Raw genomic sequence first — 20,938 nt, 5'->3', positions numbered from 1 at the left:
TTGCAGCTCCCAGATGGTGATAAGCCTACCGAGCCCAAAGATCGAGAGGGTGATACGCCGCCTCCATACCAGAACCCTGATCCGCTCACGGAGAGTCAGGAGCGAGCTAAAACTTTTGCGAAGGGGCAGGAGCGAGTGAAAACTTTTGTGGAGGAGCAGGAGCGAGCAAAATCTTTTACAGAGGAGCAGGAGTGAGTGAAATCTCTTACAGAGGGGCAGGAGCGAGCGAAATCTTTCTGGGGTGGGCTAGCTGAGGAGGCCAGGGCTGCCGCTAAGATATCAGAATCTCAGGAATGGCCGCCGCCATGTGCTCCCAAAGATGGCGCCGGTGGAGAAGGGTGGGGAAGGCACGCGAAAAGGGAGAAAATTCTTGAGCTGCCTGGATCACGTGAAAAGGAAGGGGAAGAGAAGCATGGTAGAGATAGAGAAGGAAGGGACAAGAACAAGAGCGACAGGCGGAGAGCCAATCAGAACCCGCTCAAGAAAAGGGGCCCTGAGGTCATGGCAACTGCTCGTGCAGCCAGAGAAGCTATTCGCACAGTCTCTAGAACAATCACTAGGCCATCACCATGGGCCACAATAAAGCAGAGCGAAAGCGAAAGCTTCACACAATTTGTGGATCGCCTCCAAGCAGCAGTAGACTCATCTGCGCTGCCTCCGGAAGCAAAAGGCCCGGTCGTAGAGTCTTTGTCCACAGGATTGGATCATCGGATGCCCTTGTGACCAATACACCCCGGTGGTTGAGGAGGCCGACAACCCAGCAAGCATCCCGTCTGCATCCAAGACTCCCAAACTGGCAGAACCCAAACAAGAGCAAAACAGCCCCCGTGGCAAAGGGCCACAATGTCTCTGGGTGATTTTACTTTCAGGGTTTGTTGTGCCAACTACAGGTCTGTATGATCATTGACCGCGGGAATGGACGTTAGGAAATGGGAGGATGAGGAAATGGAGGATCATAAAATACTCCAGAAAATCGTCATCTCAGGCCCTCCTAGCTTTAAGGTGCACCTCTGTAACCTTTTCCCAGTGGACACTTGTCGGTGGGATGCAAGGTACTATGTATGTCCTAGCTTTAATCCAGGCAGACCTCAGTGCTACTCCCCTAGTCAGTACCATTGTCGTCTTTGGGGATGCGAGACCACAGCCTCTGACTAGACACCAGACAGGTACCTCAGAATGCAATTTGGAACTCACAATTGCGTTAGGTACAAAAAACTAATAGTGGAGAAATCTTGGAGGGCTCCGGGTGTAAGAAGACCTAAGGAGGGAGAGTTATGTAGATATTTTATACTCAATGTAACAAATGAGAATGACTGGGGATGGACTAATGGCAAAACCTGGGGCTTTAGGTACTGGGAAGGTGGCATTAATAGGGGAGGACTATTTTTTAGTAAAAGAAAGGAGCTGAGAACCACCTCAGCAATCGGTTCCATTGTCGGGATCGAAAGCAATAACCAAGGAAAAGACAACTTGACAGTTCCTACTTCTGTCCCAACCAGTCCCCTACCAGCTGAACAAAAGGTTCCCTTAGGCAATTCGATCACAGACTCTCACCTTTCGGCTGGCAAATCATTCTTAGGTGTGTTAGATGCTACTTTCTGATCACTGAATCAATCCAACCCCAAACTTACTAATGCATGTTGGCTATGTTATGATGCTTATAACCCTTACTATGAGGGTATTGCCCTCAACACTCCTTTTAGCTACTGATCAAAAGATAACCCGACTCAGTGCAAGTGGGATACACCACGGAGAGGAATCACTTTGGACCAGGTTAAAGGCCAAGGCATATGTTTTGGCAATGCCACCTTAGTGAGCTGGAACAGCGCGGTCTGTGCAAAAACGGTTGCGATCGATAGAACCCATAAATGGGCAGTTCCATCCGCATCAGGGATGTGGATCTGTCATCAGACAGGTCTAACCCCCTGTGTGTCCATTAAGAGTTTCAACTCTACAACTGACTTTTGTGTACAAATTTTGATTATTCCCAGGGTCCTATATCATTCGGATGAAGAAATGAGCTATTACTGGGGAGATGTAGACAACAGGATCCAAAAGAGAGAAATACTGACAGCTGTGACAAAAGCAACACTGCTCAGCCTGGAGGTAGCTGGTACAGCTACAGGAGCGACCACTATGCTGAACCATCATCAAGACCTGGATCGACTGCAAACGGCCATCGACGAAGATCTGCAAAGACACCTTCCACAAAGCTTAACCCTGTGAGAAATGTTCTAGTGAGGAAGGAGACTATGAAATCACTGCAGCTCAAGAGATGGCTAAAGACAGAATGAGTCAGACAACTGCCAGAAAGGCAAGGGTTTAACTCCCTGAAACTCAGAGCAACAGCTGGATGGTTGGGAGGTGTCTGAATGGTCCAAGGGGAAGGGAAATCTAGAGAGCAATCACAAGTGCTGGTGTGCAGATCCACTGCTAAGTGTTGATTTCAGACATGGTCATAGAATCATAGAATCTCCTGAGTTGGAAGGGACCCATAAGGATCATTAAGTCCAACTCCTGGCTCCACACCGGCCCAGCCAACTCAGAGCACGGGACTGAGTGCGTCATCCAGATGCTTCTTGAACTTGGTCAAGCTCAGTGCTGTGACCCCTTCCCTGGGCAGCCTGTTCCAGTGCCAGACCAAACTCTCCATAAAGAACCTCTCCCTCATATCTAGCCTAAACCTCCCCTGTCACAGCTTCATGCTGTTCCCTCAGGTTCTATCACTGGCCATCAAAGAGAGATCAGTGCCTGCCCCTTCTCTCCCCCTCCTCAGGATGCCGCAGACTGCAATGAGGTCTCCCCTCAGTCTCCTTTTCCCCAGGCTGAACAAACCAAGGGACTTCAGCCTCTCCCCATGAGACTTGCCCTCCAGACTCTTCACCATCCTCATTGTCCTTCTCTGGACACTTTCCAATATTCTAATGTCCCAGTTGTACTGTGGAGCCCAAAACTGGACCCAGCACTTAAGTTGAGGCTGCACCAGCACAGTGTAGAGGGGGACAATCCCCTCCCTGGACTGGCTGGCAATGCCATGCTTGATGCACCCCAGGACACGCTTGGCCCTCCTGGCTGCCTGGACACACTGCTGGCTTGTGTTTAACTTGCTGTCGACCAAGACCCCCCAAATCCCTCCAGCGTCTGACCCCCCAGTCTGTATGTGCAGCCAGGGCTGCCCCTTCCCAGGTGCAGGATCTGGTGCTTGCCCTTGTTAAACTCCATGGTGTTCGTGACTGCCCAGCTCTCTGACCTGTCCAGGTCTCTGCAAGGCTTCTCCACGCTCAGCAGAGTCAACAGCTCCTCCCCATTTGGTGTCAGATGCAAATTTACTTAAGACACCCTCTAGTCCAGTTGTCTGGACATTTATGGAAACATTAAAAAGAATCACAGAATCACAAGGTTGGAAAAGACCTTTAAGATCATCGAGTCCAACTGTTCCCATCCTAAGCTAAACCAGATCCCTAAGTACCTCACCTATCCCTTTTTTTGAACACATCCAGGGAAGGTGACTCAACCCCCTCCCTGGGCAGCCTGTTCCAGGCCCTGACAACCGCTTCAGTAAAAAATTTCTTCCTAACATCTGACCCTTCCCTTGTCCAGCTTGAGGCCATTTCCCCTTGTCCCATCTCCTGTCCCCTGGCTGAAGAGACCATCTCCCACCTCTCTGCACCCTCCTGTCAGGGCAGTGATAAGGTCTCCCCTCAGCCTCCTCTTCTCCAGGCTGAACACCCCCAGCTCCCTCAGCCGCTCCTCAGAGGATTTGCCCTCCAGCCCCTTCACCTGCTTGGTTGCCTTTCTCTGTATTCACTCCAGGACCTCAATGTCCTTCTGATGCTGAGGAGCCCAGAAATGGACACAGCACTCAAGGTGTGGCCTCATCAGTGCCCAGTACATGGGCAAAACCATCTCCCTAGGCCTACTGTCCACACTATTTTTGATACAAGCCAAGATGTCATTGGCTTTTCTGGCCATGTTCAGTTGACAGTCACCAAACACACCCAGGTCCCTCTCTGCCTGACAGTTCTCCAGCCAGTCTCCCCCCAGCCTGTAGCACTGCATGGGGTTGTTCTGTCCCATGTGCAGCACTCTGTACTTGGCCTTGTTAAACTCCATCCCGTTGGTCTCAGCCCATCGGTCCAGTCTGTCCAGATCCCTCTGAAGAGCCTCCCTCCCCTCAGGCAGATCAACACTTCCTCCCAGCTTAGTGTCATCTGCAAACTTACTGAGGGAGCATCCAATCCCTTCATCCAGGTCATGGATAAAGATGTTGAACAGAACTGGACCCAGGACTGAGCCCTGGGGGTGCCACTCGTGACCGGCCTCCAGCTGGATTTGGTTCCAGTCACCACCACCCTTTGGGCCTGGCCATCCAGCCAGTTTTGAACCCAGCAGAGGATCCACCTGTCCAGGCCAGTGGCAGCCAGTTTCTCAGTCAGAATTCTGGGAGAAACCGTGTCAGAGGCTTTCCTGAAGGCCAGGCAGACACATCCACAGCCTTCCCCTTGTCCATGAAGCGGGTCACCTTGTCATAAAAAGTGATCAGGTGAGTTTGGCAGGATCTACCTTTTGTAACCCCATGTTGACTGGGCCTGATCCCCTGCCCATCACGCATGTGCTGCATGATAGCTCCCAAGATGAGCCTCTCCATGATCTTCCCCGGGACTGAGGTCAGGCTGACAGGCCTGTAGTTCCCCGGATGGTTTGGTTATTGGCTGAAGAGTGCTGGCACAGCATCAAAGGCTTTCCTGCTTCTCATGCAGCAAGCAGGCTGGGAGAGAATGCAAAATAAGGAGGGGACACTACCAGGACAGATGACCACGACTGCCAAAGGCATCTCCCATACCTTACAACGTCATGAGTGAATAACGTAAAACCGTAATAGCTGTACGTGAGGGAAGGCTGAGCTGTGACTGGTGGCAGAGCGTCCTCAGGGCAGAGGCACAGCATAGCAGCCAGTGGTGCTGAACAGGAATCTGGCCATGGGCAGATTGGGCTTCACTGGGAGGAGGGTGGCCACGCTGAAAATAGCACTTATTTTCCATCTGAACTCAGCCCTGGTGTGGCCATTTCTGGAGCAGTCAGTCCCAGTGTGGGGCTGCCCATTCTGGTGGAATGGGGAGGAACTGAGATGAGGGCAAGAAAGTTTGCTGAAATACAGTGAGGGGTCATGTGGGTAGAGACTGAGAGTCAAGGGCTTCTTAAGCCTGAGGCTGAAGGAAGTTTAGGAGTATCTCAAGAAAACTGGAAAACTACTTTATGAGCTAATGGCACTACTTATATTTGAAAGATAGTGAGCAAAGAAATCAAGCAGGAACTGGAGCTTTAGAGGTCCAGAGTGCACATGATGATTAGGAAATGTCATTCTGGGGGTAGTGCTGTGGTGCCAAACGCCATTTAGAGGAAGTGTGGGTGAGCTGGTGTCTTTGTGTTTTTGGAAACAGCTGTTGAGGAGGGAGAGAGAGCAGAAAAGGGAGGGAGATAGTGGGGTGAGGAGAAGGTGGGGAAGCACATTGGGTGCCTGCAGGGAAAGAGGCACAGGTGTGGGGCAGTGTGGGATAGGCTGTGGTGCAGATGGCCAAGGGTGCTGGCAAGGCTGAAAGGGCCAGATAGAAATGAGGTATTTGCCCCCTTGGCTATGGCTCATGGCCCTTTCCTCCTTGACTATTGCTTTCCTTTCCTTAGCTACACACTCCCCATACCCAAGGAAGAGCCCTGAGACATAGATGAGGGTCAGGATCTCCCTGGCCAGGGGCTGAGGGTCAGCACTTGGCATTTCTGATTCATCAAAGCCAGGGTGTCCTCAGCATATAGAAGTACCTGCGCTTTGCCTGTGTTTGTCATTGTGGCCTCCAATTCTCTCTTCCAACAGGTTCATTGAGAGGCTTTGTCAGTAACAGCTTCCAAAAGGGCCCATGAATGCTTCAAGGTACTTTGGGCATTACACCTGAGTTTAACTTCTTGAGAAGTTTCTTCACACTCTTCTTGGTATCCGAGTTCTGTGAACTCAGAAGAAAACACACCATGGGGCTCATTAACATCCAGAAAGCCCTAATAACATATCTGTTCAAGCAATTTTCATTAAATAAGTCAAGACCTCTATAACTAATTGGATTTATTTAGGTATTTAAAGAGGAAAACTTCAAAGGTATATTACAATGGAGGATATTTTTCCTTCAAGTCTACTTTCAGTCATGGTTGAATTGATAGAAGAAGTGACAGCAGCATTCTGGGATGGACATGGGTCTGCTAAAGAGATCTGGACAGGCAGGAAAAGCAGACTCTTGAGATCCAAGCCTGCATGGAGAACCTTGCTGTTCCCCAAGCCCAGCAGTTCCCTCACTGGCCTCCTGGGACTCCCAACACTTTTCCTGGCATCATCTGTGCTCACAGGCACAGACAGATTTCTCTGACAACAAACAGCAGTTACACATGACACAGTTTAATACCCATGAAATCTCTCTCCTCAGCTGCTGCTATGGCCAAGCAGCGTGTGAAGGGGGTCAGCTTTCAGAGGAGATTCTCCCCCAGAACAGTTTGAATCAGATACATAGAAAGGGCACTTAACAACACACTGACCTCTTGACAGAACAGTTCATTAGACTTCTGAGAGATGGGATGTTTCCAGCTCTCTGAAGCTCAAAGCAGATACCAGAGAGCTGAACGGCATCTGAACGACTCAAGAGCAAGAGGAGGTGAAAACCTGTGAGCAAAGTGAAGTGCAGACATCCAGCCAATCTGCTGAAAAGATGCCCTTCATCATGGCCATATCATCAGGATAGCTGGAAACACATGAATGATGAGAGAGATGAAAGAGGCAGACTACTGGTAATGCAGGTACAGGGTAAGGTGAGTGTATCTTCCGCTGCCAGTGGTACCAATCCTGTGTATTTCTGTTCTGACACGGAGGGAAACCATTGTCATTTCCAAATAAGTGGTTGAGTGATTCATCTGATGAAAATGTGCTTGCAAATATATTTATAAATATATGGGTAAAAAAATAAGAAGGAACAGAATGTCATTACACAGTGTCTGTGTCCCACAAGACCAGGTGATACTTCATTATGAATGGGATGAATTTGGCCCAATGATATCATATCTTACATGAACCAGGAAGAAAAAAAAACCCACAAAATTAAAAACCCTAATAAATATGGACTAAGTATAACAGGAGATACATGGCCAGAATTATGAAGAAGAAGATGAGCAGTATGTTATTGCTGCTTAGAATGATCCAGTCATCAGTTTCCACAGGGCATCCTTGAGCTCCTGGTTCCTCATGCTGTAGATGAGGGGGTTCACTGCTGGTGGAAACACTGAATAGAGAAATGCCAATACCAGGTCCAGAAATAGGGAGGAGATGGAGGGGGACTTCAGGTCGGAAAACATGCCAGTGCTGAGGAACAAGGAGACCACGGCCAGGTGAGGGAGGCAGGTGGAAAAGGCTTTGTGCCGTCCCTGCTCAGAGGGGATCCTCAGCACAGCCCTGAAGATCTGCACATAGGACATCACAATGAACACAAAACACCCAAAAGCTAAACAGACACTGAACACAATGACTCCAGTTTCCCTGAGGTAGGTGTCTGAGCAGGAGAGCTTGAGGATCTGGGGTATTTCACAGAAGAACTGGTCAACAGCATTGCCATGGCAGAGGGGCACTGAAAATGTGTTGCCTGTGTGCAGCACAGCAAAGAGAAACCCACTGGCCCAGGCAGCTGCTACCATGTGGACACAAGCTCTGCTGCCCAGGAGGGTCCCATAGTGCAGGGGGTGGCAGATGGCAACGTAGCGGTCATAGGCCATGACAGTGAGAAGAGACAACTCTGCACCAGCATAGAAGAAAACGAAGAAGACCTGTGCAGCACATCCCAAGAATGAGATTGCCCTGGTGTCCCTCAAGGAATTGGCCATGGCTTTGGGAACAGTTGTAGAGATGTAGCCAAGATCAACCATGGAGAGGTTGAGAAGGAAGAAGTACATGGGGGTGTGGAGGTGGTGGTCACAGGCTATGGTGATGCTGATGAGGCCATTGCCCAGGAGAGCAGCCAGGTAGATGCCCAGGAAGAGCCAGAAGTGCAGGAGCTGCAGCTCCCTTTTTTCTGCAAAGGGCAGGAGGAGGAACTGGCTGATGGAGCTGCTGCTGTTGGACATCTACAGCCATCAAGTGTGGAGACCTGTCCAAGGAGGAAAAGGCACAGTGAGAAGTTAGGGCACTCTTCTATGAGGACAACCTCTTCCAATTCACATTGACTCTCTGAATTCAGGAGGACTTTTATCAGGTCCCTTTTGGCAGGTCTGTTTTGTGCTGCCTTGAACATCTGCTGCTGGGACCCCCTGGTCAGCTGTGGCCTCTCTAGAACTCATTCCTGCCTGAGTTCTGTAGAATATCAGTGTCTGCACTGCAGGGGATATCAGGGAGGTCCCAAATTCCCCTGCCAGGGCATTTCTGGAAGCAGCTCCTTCTTTCTCCCTCCCTGAAATTGTCTCTGCTGCCTGGAGCTGTCCCTGCAGCTGCTTCTCTTTGCCCATGTCACCTCCTGCTCTGTGCTCACAGACCTCATCCAACCTGCCCTGTGCTCAGCTCTGCTCTGCAGACCCCTCCTGGCATCAGGGCACTGCCCTGGGAACCTCTGTGTGTGCAGGGCTCAGGAGATCCTCTGATGTGGACATTCTTGACGGGAGAAATTAGTTCTGAAACACCACAGTCAGCACAGCCCACAGGAGAGGGAAAGTCAAAGCAAAGACTCTACCTACACAAAAATGATTCCTTGATGTTGTCCTTGATATTCTCTTTGGAATTTCCAAAGGATCAGCTACAGCTGGCAGACAAGCTGACCTATGCAGAAATTTCTTGCAGCAGATGGACCTTATGCTGCTCTTCCCTTGGTCACTCCTTCAACCCACAGGTCCTTGTCTATCCCTGTGGAAAGCTCACCAGTCAGCAGCAGAGTCCCTGCCCCAGATCACAGCCCCCAGGGCGCAGAGACCCTGCTCACAAGGACAGCCCTGGGCACCCCTGGGTGCACACGCTGCTTCACACCTCTGCAGCCATGCCCAGGAGAAGACAGCTGTCCTGCCCTGTCCCTCTGACGGGGCAGAAGGGCATCCCTTCCAGGCAGCACTTTCTGGTCCTAGAGAGAACCTGTCCTCCTGACAGACCCCACACACTGTCCCCATGTCCCAGCTTTAGGAGATCCCTCCAGGAACAGAACCTGCATTGCCCTGCACCCACAGACATACCAGGCAGAGTGCTGTGGAGATTTCTCCTCCAGTGAGCTCTCAGCATCCATCAGCTCTCTCAGCCTCACAGGTCTCCCCTCGGTGCCTCCAGGCAGTGTCCCCAGCCCTGTGTGTTTGGCAGAGGAGCTGCTCCTGGCCAGAGCTGTCTCTCTGCAGTGCTGCAATATTTCTTCAGCTCCTTCTGTCCATCCCAGGAGCCCAGCCCAGCTCCCAGCAGAGGAGCAGGTGAAGACATCATACACTCTGTCCCCTCTGGGCTCCTCCCTGGAGCTCCAGGGAACCTAGTTGGAAAGAAACTGAAGTTCTCACTGACTTTCCCTCCCGTGGCTGGGGAGAAATCCTTGTGTCCAGCAGAGTCAAACCGGACCTGGGCAGGACAATCACCTTTCCTTGTCTCTGCAGGAGACAGGAGCCCCAGGCAGGGACAGGCAGGGGTCTCTGACCCCCTGCAAAGTTTAAGGAGCATGGCTGCCTGGGAGCTGCTGGTCCCAGTGCCCATGGGAATTACTGAGGGTGGAGACCAGGAGAGAGTTGCTCAGACACCAACCCCTGTTGTCAGCTGAAGGGCCAGAGGTGGTCCAAGAGACATGAGTGTGTTCAAGGTCCAATAGAGCAATGCTGCCTGGGATGAGGAGCATTTTTGAGCCTGGTGGGGAATTCCTTTGGCCAAATGAAAAGACACCAGATGGTCACAGTTAAGACCATCCATACCCAGAGGCACCACATGTCCAACAGCAGTTCCAGCAGCCAGTTCCTCCTCCTGGCCTTTACCGAACCCATGGGAGCTGCAGCTCCTGCACTTCTGGCTCTTCCTGGGCATCTTCCTGACTGCTCCTCTGGGCAACAGTTTAACGATCATTGCTACAGTCTCTCCAACATTTCCTCCTCCCTCAGCAGCCAGTCCCTGGCTGGTAGGGTTTGTGGAAGGATTTGAGCAGGTCATAGGGCAGTTGTCACCTCCTACAGCCTGTGACTTTACAGCTGCACAGGCAAACAACCCTGGCAAACTGACACGCCACCTCATCGATGGGTGCCTTGACTACATCATCCCAATCCCATCCCCATCCCAATCCTATCCCATCTATCCTGTATATTGCCAAGGCAGAATTAACCTCCCCAGGCAGGCAGCACAGGAGAGCTGAGTTATCCCAGGCTGTTTTCTACACCACTTGACATCACTCCCCCAGAAAAGGGGGCACTTCTCATTGGGGAGGGGCACTCCTGGTGCCTCCAGGGCAGTCAAAGTGCAGCCAAGTCATCGGGTTGGTCATCATGTTGTGCAGTTACTGGGTCATAACTGGGTATAAGTGAAATTCACTGTGGGCTACTCGCCTTTCGTGGTGATTTGGCCAGTAAACTGTCCTTAGGCCAGCCCACGGAGGCTCTGTCTGTTTCTACTGTAGGAGTGAGTGAGCGGCATGTGCTGCTCAGCCACTAGTTGGAGCTGAACCACCACAGCCCTTTTTGGAGTCCAAGGTGGGGCCTGAAGGTTTGTGATAACGGTAGAGGATGAGGTGAGGGGTGCTTTCTCCTCCCCTTTTCCCTTTAGGCTTTTAACAGCATCTGTTGAGAACGTTGCCTATCCCTGGGATGTTCAGACCAGCATATGTGTCTTGCTCTCTCTCCTGAATGTCTGTTTGGACCTACGTGTTACCAACAACTGTTCCAAGAATATTGCCAAGAGGTCTTCCCTGGGCTGAAGGGTCAGGGGTGGCATGGGGTGTGGGAGGACATGAAAAAATCCCTAGACAAGAAAAACAGATCCAGAGGCACTGTGGCTGCCCAAGCCTCAGACACCACCACCACAGCTGAGCCAGAAAGAGCCCTTACAACAGGCACTGGAGCTACCCGTGCCTCAGAGAGTGCGGCTCCTCCAGTCTCCCCAACAAGCACCATGTGTACTCAAACCTCAGAGGCCAACCCCAGAGCTGATCCAGACAGCCAACCAGTATGCCTGTCAGTCACCTCTATCCAGAAGAAGAAATACATGGAGAAATCAGTCCTCATCGGGAGAGATGCTGATGAACTGGGACCATTGCAAGGCCCTGAAGAGGCAATACCAGAGGTTATAACCCGATCCTTGTCCTTGAGCTGAGAGACATGAGAAAAGACTTCAGCCGCCTTCCAGGGGAGCACATCATCACCTGGCTACTCCAATGCTGGGACAATGGGGCACACAGCAGGGAGAAGGCAGGGAGGCCAAGCAGCTGGGATCCCTGTCCAGAGAAGGAGGCAGTAACAAGGCAATTGGAAGGAAGGCTCAAGCCCTCAGCCTCTGGAGGTGACTTCTATCAAGTGTAAGGGCAAGGTACCAGTTCATTGAAGATGTTGTGTGTTGGCCAGACCAGTGGATGACCATGGAGAGAGATATCCATTATCTGAGGGAATTAGCCATGTGAGAGATGATTTAGTGTGATGCTGATGATCTGCTGCTCCGTGCATGCTGGGCATAGACATCTCTGGAGAGGGCACTTCAAAGACCCAAAAGGGTACCAGTGGGCTTTTGGAATAGCTGCCTCAGAGCCAAAAGACATTGAACAAGTGTCTCTTCTGCCTGGACTGTCAGAAGACCCTGCTGTTGTGGGGCTGCTAAAGGTTGAAGAACAGCGGGTACCAATTGCTACCATGATGGTGCACAGGCAACAATACCACACCCAACAGAGACTCCCTGATTCCCATTCAGAAACTGATCATCAACTGGAGAGTCAGGGAGTGATTGGTAGAACCCACTCACCCTTCAACAGTGCAATCTGGCCAGTGCAGAAGTCCAGTGCAGAGTGGAGGCTGAGGTTGGACTATCGTGCCCTGAATGAGGTCACGCTGCCTCTGAGTGCTGCAGTGACAGACCTGCTGGAACTCCAGTATGAACTGGAGTCAAAAGCAGCCAAGTGCTACACCACAATCGACATTGCAAACGTTGTTTTCTTGACACTTTGGCAGCAGAATACAGGCCACAGTTTGCTTTCAGTTGGAAGAGGATCCAGTACACCTGAGATCGACTGCCCCAGGGCTGGAAACACAGCCCCATCATCTGCCATGGACTGATCCAGTCTGCATTAGAGCTGGATGAAGCCCCAGAGCACCTACAGTATACTGATGATGTCATGGCATGGGACAACACAGCAGAGGAATTCTTTGAGAAAGGGAAGAAAATGATCCGAATTCTGCTAAAGCTGGTTTTGCCATCAGACAGAGTAAGGGCAAGGGACCTGCTTAAGGAATCCACTTTTTAGGAATAAAATAGCAGGATGGGTGTCATCAGATCCCAGTGGATGTTATCAATACAATTTCAGCTATGTCTCCATCCACCCACAAAAAGGAGACACAAGCTTTCCTAGGCACTGTGGGGTTCTGGAGAATGCATATCCCAAACCACAGTCTCACTGTCAGCCCTCTCTGCTGTGTAACCTGGTAAGAGAACCATTTCTAATGAGCAGTGAGAAGCCTTTGAAGAGATCAAACAAGACACAGTCCATGCAGTGGCCCTTGGGCCTGTCCAGACTGGGCCAGATGTAAAAAATGTGTTCTACAGGTCAGCCTGAGAGAATGACCCTACCTGGAGACTCTGGCAGAAAGCACCAGGGGAGGCTCATGGTCAGTCTCTGGGGTTTTGGAGTTGGGGCTACAGAGGATCCAGACACTCTAACAGAAAAGGAAATACTGGCTACCTGTGAAGGGGTTCGAGCCACTTCAGAAGTGATTGGGACTGAAGCCCAGCTCCTCCTGGCACCCCGACTGCCCGTGCTGGGCTGGATGTTCAAAGGGAAGGCCCCTCCTACACACCATGCCACTGATGCTACGTGGAGCAAGTGGGTCACACTTATCACACAGTGGGCTGGAATAGGAAACCCCAATCACCCAGGAACCCTGGGAGTGATCACAGACTGGCCAGAAGGCAAAGACTGTGGAATATCACCATAGGAACAGGTGACACGTGCTAAAGAGGCCTCACTGTACAGTGATCTGCCAGAATATGAGAGAAAATATGCCCTGTTCACTGATGGGTCCTGTGGCATTGCTGGTAAACATCAGAGGTGGAAGGCTGCTGTATGGAGTCCCACACGACTAGTTGCAGAAGCTGCCTATGGAGAAGGCAAATCCACACAGTTTGCAGAGGTGAAAGCCATCCAGCTGGCTATAGACATTGCCAAAGGAGAAAAAAGGCCACATATGTAGCTCTATACTGATGCCTGGATGGTGGTCCATGGCAGATGGTCTAAATAAAAAATGATGTTATGAACCTCCCAAATACTCTGAAAATGTAGCACCCCTGGTGTTGAAACAGGGGTGGATAATTTCCTGGTACTGAACAGGCCATAGTTCTCCTCCCCAAGAAGCCAGCACAGCTGAGCTGAGTTTGCCTGGGCTGTTTTCCACACCACCTGACATCACTTCCCCATCCAAGGGGCTGGTTGGGGAGGGGTGGTCATGGCATGGTGCAGCACTCTGTTATTGTTGGGTTTGTAAGGTACTCTCTGTGCTATCACTGGGTGTGACTGCAATTGGGGCTGATATTGTTTACATTTTATGGTGCTTTTGTCAGTAAACTGTCCTTATCCCAGCCCACGGAGGCTCTGTCTGTTTCTCCTCCGGGAGTGAGTGAGCAGCATGTGGTGCTCAGCCATTGTTTGGGGCTGAACCACCACAGTTTCCAAGCCACAAGCAGTGAGCTTCTCTAGGAGAAAGTTCTGGGAAACTGTGTCTAAGTTCTTGCTAAAGTCAAGGTAGACAACATCCAGAGCCCTTCCCTTGTCCAAGAAGCAGGTCACCCTGTCATACAGGGAGATTCAGTGGGTCAAACAGGACCTGCCCTTATGAACCCAAGCTGACTGGGCCTGATCACCTGGGGGTTCTTCATGAACTGGATAATGCTGCTCAGGATGATCTGCTCCACCAGCTTCTCTGGGACTGAAGTCAAACTATCAGACGTGTAATTTCCCAATCATTCTTCTGTACCTTCATATATTGGGAATTACATTGACTGATTTCCAGTCTGCTGGTACCTCTCCAGTCAGCCAGGACTGATGGAAAGTGGCTTGGTGAACACCCCTTGTCAGCTCTCTCAGCACCCTTGGCTGCATCCCATTCAGCCCCTCAGATCTCTGCACATCTCTGTGGTGCAGCAGGACCATCTCCTCCTGGATTGAGGTGGGCTCATTCTGCTCCCTGTGCCTGTCTCCTAGCTCAGGGAATTGGATTCTCTCTGTACAACTGCTCCTATTACTAAAGAGAGTGGCAAAGATTTCATTAAGCACCTCAGCCTTGGCCTCATCTTTCCACAATGTTTCCTCCTGAATCTGATAGGGGATGGAGGGTCTCCCTGCTCTTTCTTTTATTTAAATGGAGGACAGATGAATTTCTAGCTGGACTTTGGACCAACAATGAAGAGAAACTCTCATCCTGTTGTTCTTCCCTCAGCATTACACACCTCATGCTGCCCCAGGAAGAGCCTGAGCAATGCCTGAGGGACAGGACCTGTCTTCCCTGGGCTGGGGGGTGAGGGCTTGGCCTTTCTGCTTCATCAAACCAACCCAGGGCTTGCTCAGCATCTCAGCTACTTGTACATTGCCTTTGCCTACCAGCCAACATGGCCTCCAATTACCTGTGCTAACGAGTCCCTGGGGAGGCTCAGCCAGCAATGGCTCTCAGCGGGACTCATTAATATTTCAGGTACTTTGGCTTCTACTTTTGACATGGAGTTTGTTGTGTAATCTCCTCTCAGTACCTGAGCATCAAGGACTCAGCACCAAATGCACCCCAGGGCTCATTAAAAATACAAAGCAAGCCCTAACGAGCTATGTCTCTTGATGTAATTATCTTCAAGTCTTCAAGAGATGTACAGACCATTGAAGCTGTTTCAAAGGGAGCTCAGAGTAAAATTGATTTATTTTTAAGGTTGTAGGTTATTATTTTCACTGTAGAGGAGAGGTGACAACCTCTGACTGAGATTGATCCAGGGTGCCTCCTAAGGAGGTCTGGACTGGTCTGAAAAAGGGTCCCTTGAGGCAGTGGGGACAACCTTGCTGCACATCTCCACAAGCCCACCATGACTCTCACCAGCCAACTGGGACTTGCATCCCTTGTCCTTACATCAGGTCTCTCTGCTGCACTCCACAGTGGGGCATTACAGCCCCTCTGTACCAGCTCCCCTGCTTTCCTTAGAGAACTGGCTGCACACAGGCAGCACACAGGGAGTTATTTTCCCACCAACAGAGAAACCTGACAAGATTCACTATTAAATTCAATGCTCCTCACACTATGCCAAGTGCATTCTGCCACCAGTGAGGTTCACCTGCCACAAAGCTTAACCCTGTGAGAGATGTTCTAGTGAGGAAGGAGACTGTGAAATCACCACAACTCAAGAGCTGGCTAAAGACAGAATGAGTCAGACAACTGCCAGAAAGGCAAAGGTTTAACTCCCTGAAACTCAGAGCAGCAGCTGGATGGTTGAGAGGTGTCTGAATGGTCCAAGGGGAAGGGAAATCTAGAGACCAACCACAAGTGCTGCTGTGCAGATCCACTGCCAAGAGGTGATTTCTGTCATGGTCATAGAATCATAGAATCTCCTGAGTTGGAAGGGACCCATAAGGATCATCCAGTCCAACTCCTGGCTCCACACATGGCCAGCCAAGTCAGAGCACGGGACTGAGCGCATCATCCAGATGCTTCTTGAACTTGGTCAAGCTCAGTGCTGTGACCCCTCCCCTGGGCAGCCTGTTCCAGGGCCTGACCACCCTCTCAGTAAAGAAGCTCTTACTAACATCTAGCTTAAACCTCCCATCACAGCTTCATGCTGTTCCCTCAGGTTCTATCACTGGTCACCAAAGAGAGATCAGTACCTGTCCCCTTGTTCCCCCTCCTCAGGATGCCACAGACTGCAATGAGACCCTCAGTCTCCTTTTCTTCAGGCTGAACAAACCAGGGGACTTCAGACTTCTCATAAGACTTCCTCTCCATACTCTTCACCATACAAATTTACTCAAGACACCCTCCAGTCCAGTTATCTGGTCATTTATGAAAACATTAAAAAGAACCACAGAATCACAAGGTTGGAAAAGACCTTTAAGATCATCGAGTCCAACTGTTCCCATCCTATGCTAAACCATATCCCTAAAGTACCTCATCTACCCTTTTTTAAAACACACTCAGTGACAATAATTCACCCCCCTCCCTGGGCAGCCTGTTCCACACCCTCACAACTTTTTCAGTAAGAAATATCTTCCTAACATATGATCTGACCCTGCCCTTGCACAACTTGAGGCCATTTCCCCTTATCCTATCACCTGTCACCTTGCTGAAGAGACGATTTCCCACCTCTCTGCACCTTCCTGACAGGTCATTGTAGGTAGTGATAAGGTGTCCCCTCATCCTCCTCTTCTCCAGGCTGAACACCCCCAGCTCCCTCAGCTGCTCCTCATAGGATTTGCCTTCCAGCCCCTTCCCCAGCCTGGTTGCCCTTCTCTGGACTCGCTCCAGGACCTCAATGTCCTTCTGATGCTGAGGAGCCCAGAACTGGACACAGTACTGAAGGTGCAGCCTCACCAGTGCCCAGTCCAGGGGTACAATTACCTCCCCAGACCTACTGGCCACACTACTGTTGATACAAGCCAAGATGCCCTTGGCCTTCCCGGCTGCCTGGGCACACTGCTGGCTCATATTCAGCCTGCAGTCACCAGCCTCCAGTCACCACCACACTTTGGGCCCGGCCATCCAGCCAGTTTCTAACCCAGCTGAGGGTGCACCTGTCCAGGCCAGTGGCAGCCAGTTTCTCAGTCAGAATGCTGTGAGAAACCGTGCCAAAGGCTTTCCTGAAGTATAGGCAGACACATCCACAGCCTTCCCCTGTTCCATTAAGCGGGTAAAAGGATGAGGGGAAGGCTCTCTTGATCAGGCAGCCTGTAATAGGCACCCACAACGGTATCACTTATGCTTGCCTGTCCTTTAATTCTCACTTACAAACCCTCAACTCATTCCTTAGCTGCCCCTGGACAGAACTCAAGACATCCCTGTTGTTCTTTCACAGGAAGAGCAGCTCTCACCTCCTTTCCTTGTTGTCCTGCCTTTCCTAAAAGGACGTAGCCATCCGTGGCCACACTCCAGTCATGTGAGTTGTCCCACCAAGTCTCTGTAATTGCAACTAGAACATCACCCCTCGAGCACACACAGATTTCCAGCTCCTCCTGTTTATTCCCCATCCTGCATGCATCGCTGTACAGGCGTTTCAGGGAGCAAGTCTAGAACCCTGTTCCCCCTGGATGATAAGCTCTTCCCACACACCCCTGTCAGGCCTGGTATGTAATAAATCAGCCATGACCAAAGAAGCCAGAACCCTGCCTGTAGCACCAGTCTCTGAGACATGTATTTACAGACATGATCCTTCTATTACATCCCATGTATTCTGCCAGAACACGAAGGAGGGAAGAGAAAATAACTTGCACCCCAGAGTCTTCCACCAACCATCCCAAGGCCTTGAAGTCTCTTTTCAGTCCCTTCAGTCTACAGGATGCAGCTTCCTTCCCCCCAGCCTGCAAGATGAGCAGCGTGTAGTAGTCTGGTGATCGCTCCAGGCTGGGGAGTTTCTCAGTAACAGCCCTGATCTGAGCTCCAGGAGGACTACAGACCTCCCTGTGATGAGGCTCAGCCCGGCAGATTGGGCCCTCTGTTCCCTTTAGAAGGGAGTCTCCACACTATGACACTTTCCTGTTTGCATTTTAAAACACGGAGGGGAAAAAGCACCCAACACCCATTTCAGTTCCAAAGTTTATTCCAACTAAACTGCCTGAGCTGGGGGGTCCAGGAGCATCTGGTTCATTCCCAGGAGCAAGAACGTCGCTGGAAACAGCGTTCGTCTCGGTCCATCCTGCCCCTCAGGGATCACGTAGGACACCCTGACCACAGCTGGGAGCCACACAGAGCTCTGGGGGTCGTACCTGAGCGGTGCCAACAAATCCCCTCTGCTCTCTCTCCTGCACTTTGCTTAGGACTGGCTCTAATTCGTTATAAAAGAAGGATCAGCATGTGGAAAGCAGTTAAATCTATTTCAGCTGCTATGGCACTTGGATCCATATACACAGTCAGTACATTTCTAAGGCAAGGCAGGGGGATGCAAATTACTTCCAGGAAGCCATTTACATTAACTCCTCCCAGACAGAGCATGCTCAGGGACACTCACGGGGTCTTCTGGTGGTCCTCAGGGATGAAGGCTGTATGTCTTCTTCTCTCTCAGCATTTGCTCTTTGCAGTTTTCTCCATAGTTTCTCAATCACAGGTACAGCCATATCCTACTGAAATCCAAAACAAATCTACTCTCAAAACACGCAAATTCTTTCTATTCTTAAAACATGCAAATTCTTCTTATATTAAAGTTATATTATGTGTCTCTTAAGCTAAATCTATATCAATTGACTCAGCATTATTATATTTCATTGAATCAATGGGGACATGTCAGTGGTAGGTGCTGTGACATCACCTTTGCCTGAGGGGTGGATAGGCCAGGAGTGTGCACATTGCTTGTGTGTGACATTGTGATTTCAGTGGTGCTGGAGTCGCTGTGATGCCAAGAGAAGGCACATGACTTGTGGGGGCCCTTCTGATGTCATCAAAAGCAGAGTTGGGCCTCACCCAAATATGGCTTTTAGGAAGAACCATCATCACCAGAAGCCTGCACACAGCACCCACCCCCGTGGGACACAGTGACTCGTGAGTGAGGTCACCATCCCTTGAACTGAGGCGCAGAGAGCGGTGGCAGCAGGAGGGTGTGAGGTCACATGGCCGAGGGCAGCCTGTGGCCATGGGCTCGGTGCAGAGCAGCCCTGTGCATCAGAGGGGCATCCCAGGGCTCAGGAGCTGCAGCCCTGGCTGGAGCAGTGGGGCTGGGGCTGTCTCAGGGCACTGCAGGGATGTGCCTGGGCACGGTGCCAGCAGGAAACCACAGGCTGCTGCCCGGGGGGAGCAGGGCGAGCGCTGCGAGGTCACGTGGGCTGTGGTTTGTGCACCTGCAGGCTCCAGCTCCCGCTCTGCCCGGGGGGAATAACGGCCCCTGGGTGACACGCTGAGAGCCAGGGACACAGCTGAGCCCCTGGGCTGCGTGTCTGCTGCCAGGGCAGGGACATGGCCCAGCCCGGGCTCCTCCTGCGAGGGACCCGCCGTGGGGCTCTGCGGGGAGGAAGGGGCCAGCCAGCACTCCTGGGCTGGAGCTCTGCCCCTGGCCAAGGGCTTTTCCCAGCTGCTGCTCCCAGCACAGCGGGGCTGGAGCAGGAGCAGGGGCTGTTTCCTTTCCAGCCTGACACAGACCCGCAGCAGTCCCAGCTCTGTGGCTCCCACGTCTTGGCGGTGCCTGGACGTTCTTGGCCTTGGGTTCTTGGATGAGCCCAGCAGAGGAGATGCTCGTTGCTCCCAGTGCCCCCAGCAGGGACCGAGCAGGGACAGACCCATTTCTCCTCCACACCCAGCTTGTCCCATGACCATCCCCTGCCACAGTGACCGTGACATGCGCAGTGGGACCTCTGTGTCCCTCATATATGGTCATGAATGGAGCTGGAGGAGTTCATTGGAGGGCTGGGCTGTGTCAGAGGGGAGATACCTCCCGATAACGACTAAAAAGGTGCTGCTGCTTTGATTGGCTCCTCATGCAGCTGGGTCTGCATCTAAGAGATATATTACCCTTTCATCACCATCGTGTCTGTGGGTCCCCAGGAGCTGTGACAGGGGGTGTGGTGCTGCAGGGCTGTTCCAGCAGGGCAGGAGGCCTAGGCTGGGGATGGAGGGACTCTTGTCTCCTCAGGTCCTGTGGCTGCTTCTCTGGGTTCATCTGTGCAGGGGTAAGTGCAGCATCCTTGTCCCACAGGCAGGGCCAGTGGGTGCCAGTGGAATCATGGGGTTATCTCTGGGAATGGAGTATCTTTGGAGGTGCCACTGTGATGAGGGACAGACATTTCTCAAGTCAACTTGTACCTTTCCCTGTGCCTCTCTGGGTGTAGAGGGAGCTCTGGGCCTGGAGGCATGGGGCCGTGCAGGGGTGTCTGGGCTGGTGAGGAGATGGTACCCAGTGCAGGACCAGGCATGGTGTGCAGGTGGGCATTGGCAGGGGCGGTTGATGTGGGAGAAGATGCCACATGCTTCTGGTTGTTAAATGGCTCAGGAGGGCCATAGCTGGCCACCTCTATCACTTTTCAGATTCTGGGGAGAAGAAGGACCCCCACACTGCCCTGAGGACTGTGTGGACTGGGCTTCCATGCTTGTTCCTGTGAATCAGCCTGAGCAGGAGGCATCTTCAGACATGTGGTCTGGGGCTCACTGCTCTACTGACTGGTCCTATGTTGGTGATTGAAGGGGCTGCAGAGGTGAGGCTGGAAAATGGTGGTGGACGCTGTGCTGGAAGAGTGGAGGTGAAACAACAGGAAAAGTGGGGGACTGTGTGTGGTGCGCTATGGGAGAAGGCTGATGCTGCAGTGGTTTGTAAGCAGCTGGGCTGTGGGTCTGCTGTTGAAGTCCACTGGTATGCACATTTTGGACAAGGATCTGGCCCCATTTGGATGTTTCAGTGTGATGGCACCGAGTCTGTCCTGTCTGAGTGCACAAACAGAGGCTCAGCTCAACAGTACTGTGATCACAGTCGGGATGCTGGAGTGACATGTTCAGGTAAGGGGCCCATCCAGTTCCTCACCTTTGTGGGGGAAGGACGTGCCTGTGCCCTCAGGGA

The 20,938-nt window shown here is 51.6% G+C and overlaps 1 protein-coding gene across 1 annotated transcript in view; it reads left to right on the top strand.

Moving 5' to 3' along the window:
- Window positions 1-319: 319 nt before the first annotated feature.
- The window catches only part of LOC311202464 (scavenger receptor cysteine-rich type 1 protein M130-like), a gene marked incomplete at both ends in the record, with an annotated part of 34,687 nt that continues 14,068 nt past the window's right edge, over window positions 320-20,938 (top strand). The window contains one exon of the mRNA XM_084277049.1: window positions 320-338. Within this exon, the coding sequence (XP_084133175.1) occupies window positions 320-338 (19 nt within the window). The remainder of the gene's footprint in view (window positions 339-20,938) is intronic.

The sequence above is a fragment of the Gallinula chloropus genome (assembly GCF_964237585.1).
Source record: "Gallinula chloropus genome assembly, chromosome: 30".
In the NCBI taxonomy this organism is placed as follows: domain Eukaryota; kingdom Metazoa; phylum Chordata; class Aves; order Gruiformes; family Rallidae; genus Gallinula; species Gallinula chloropus.
Note: the sequence above shows the minus strand (reverse complement) of the source record. Positions and strands in the feature narration are given on the sequence as shown.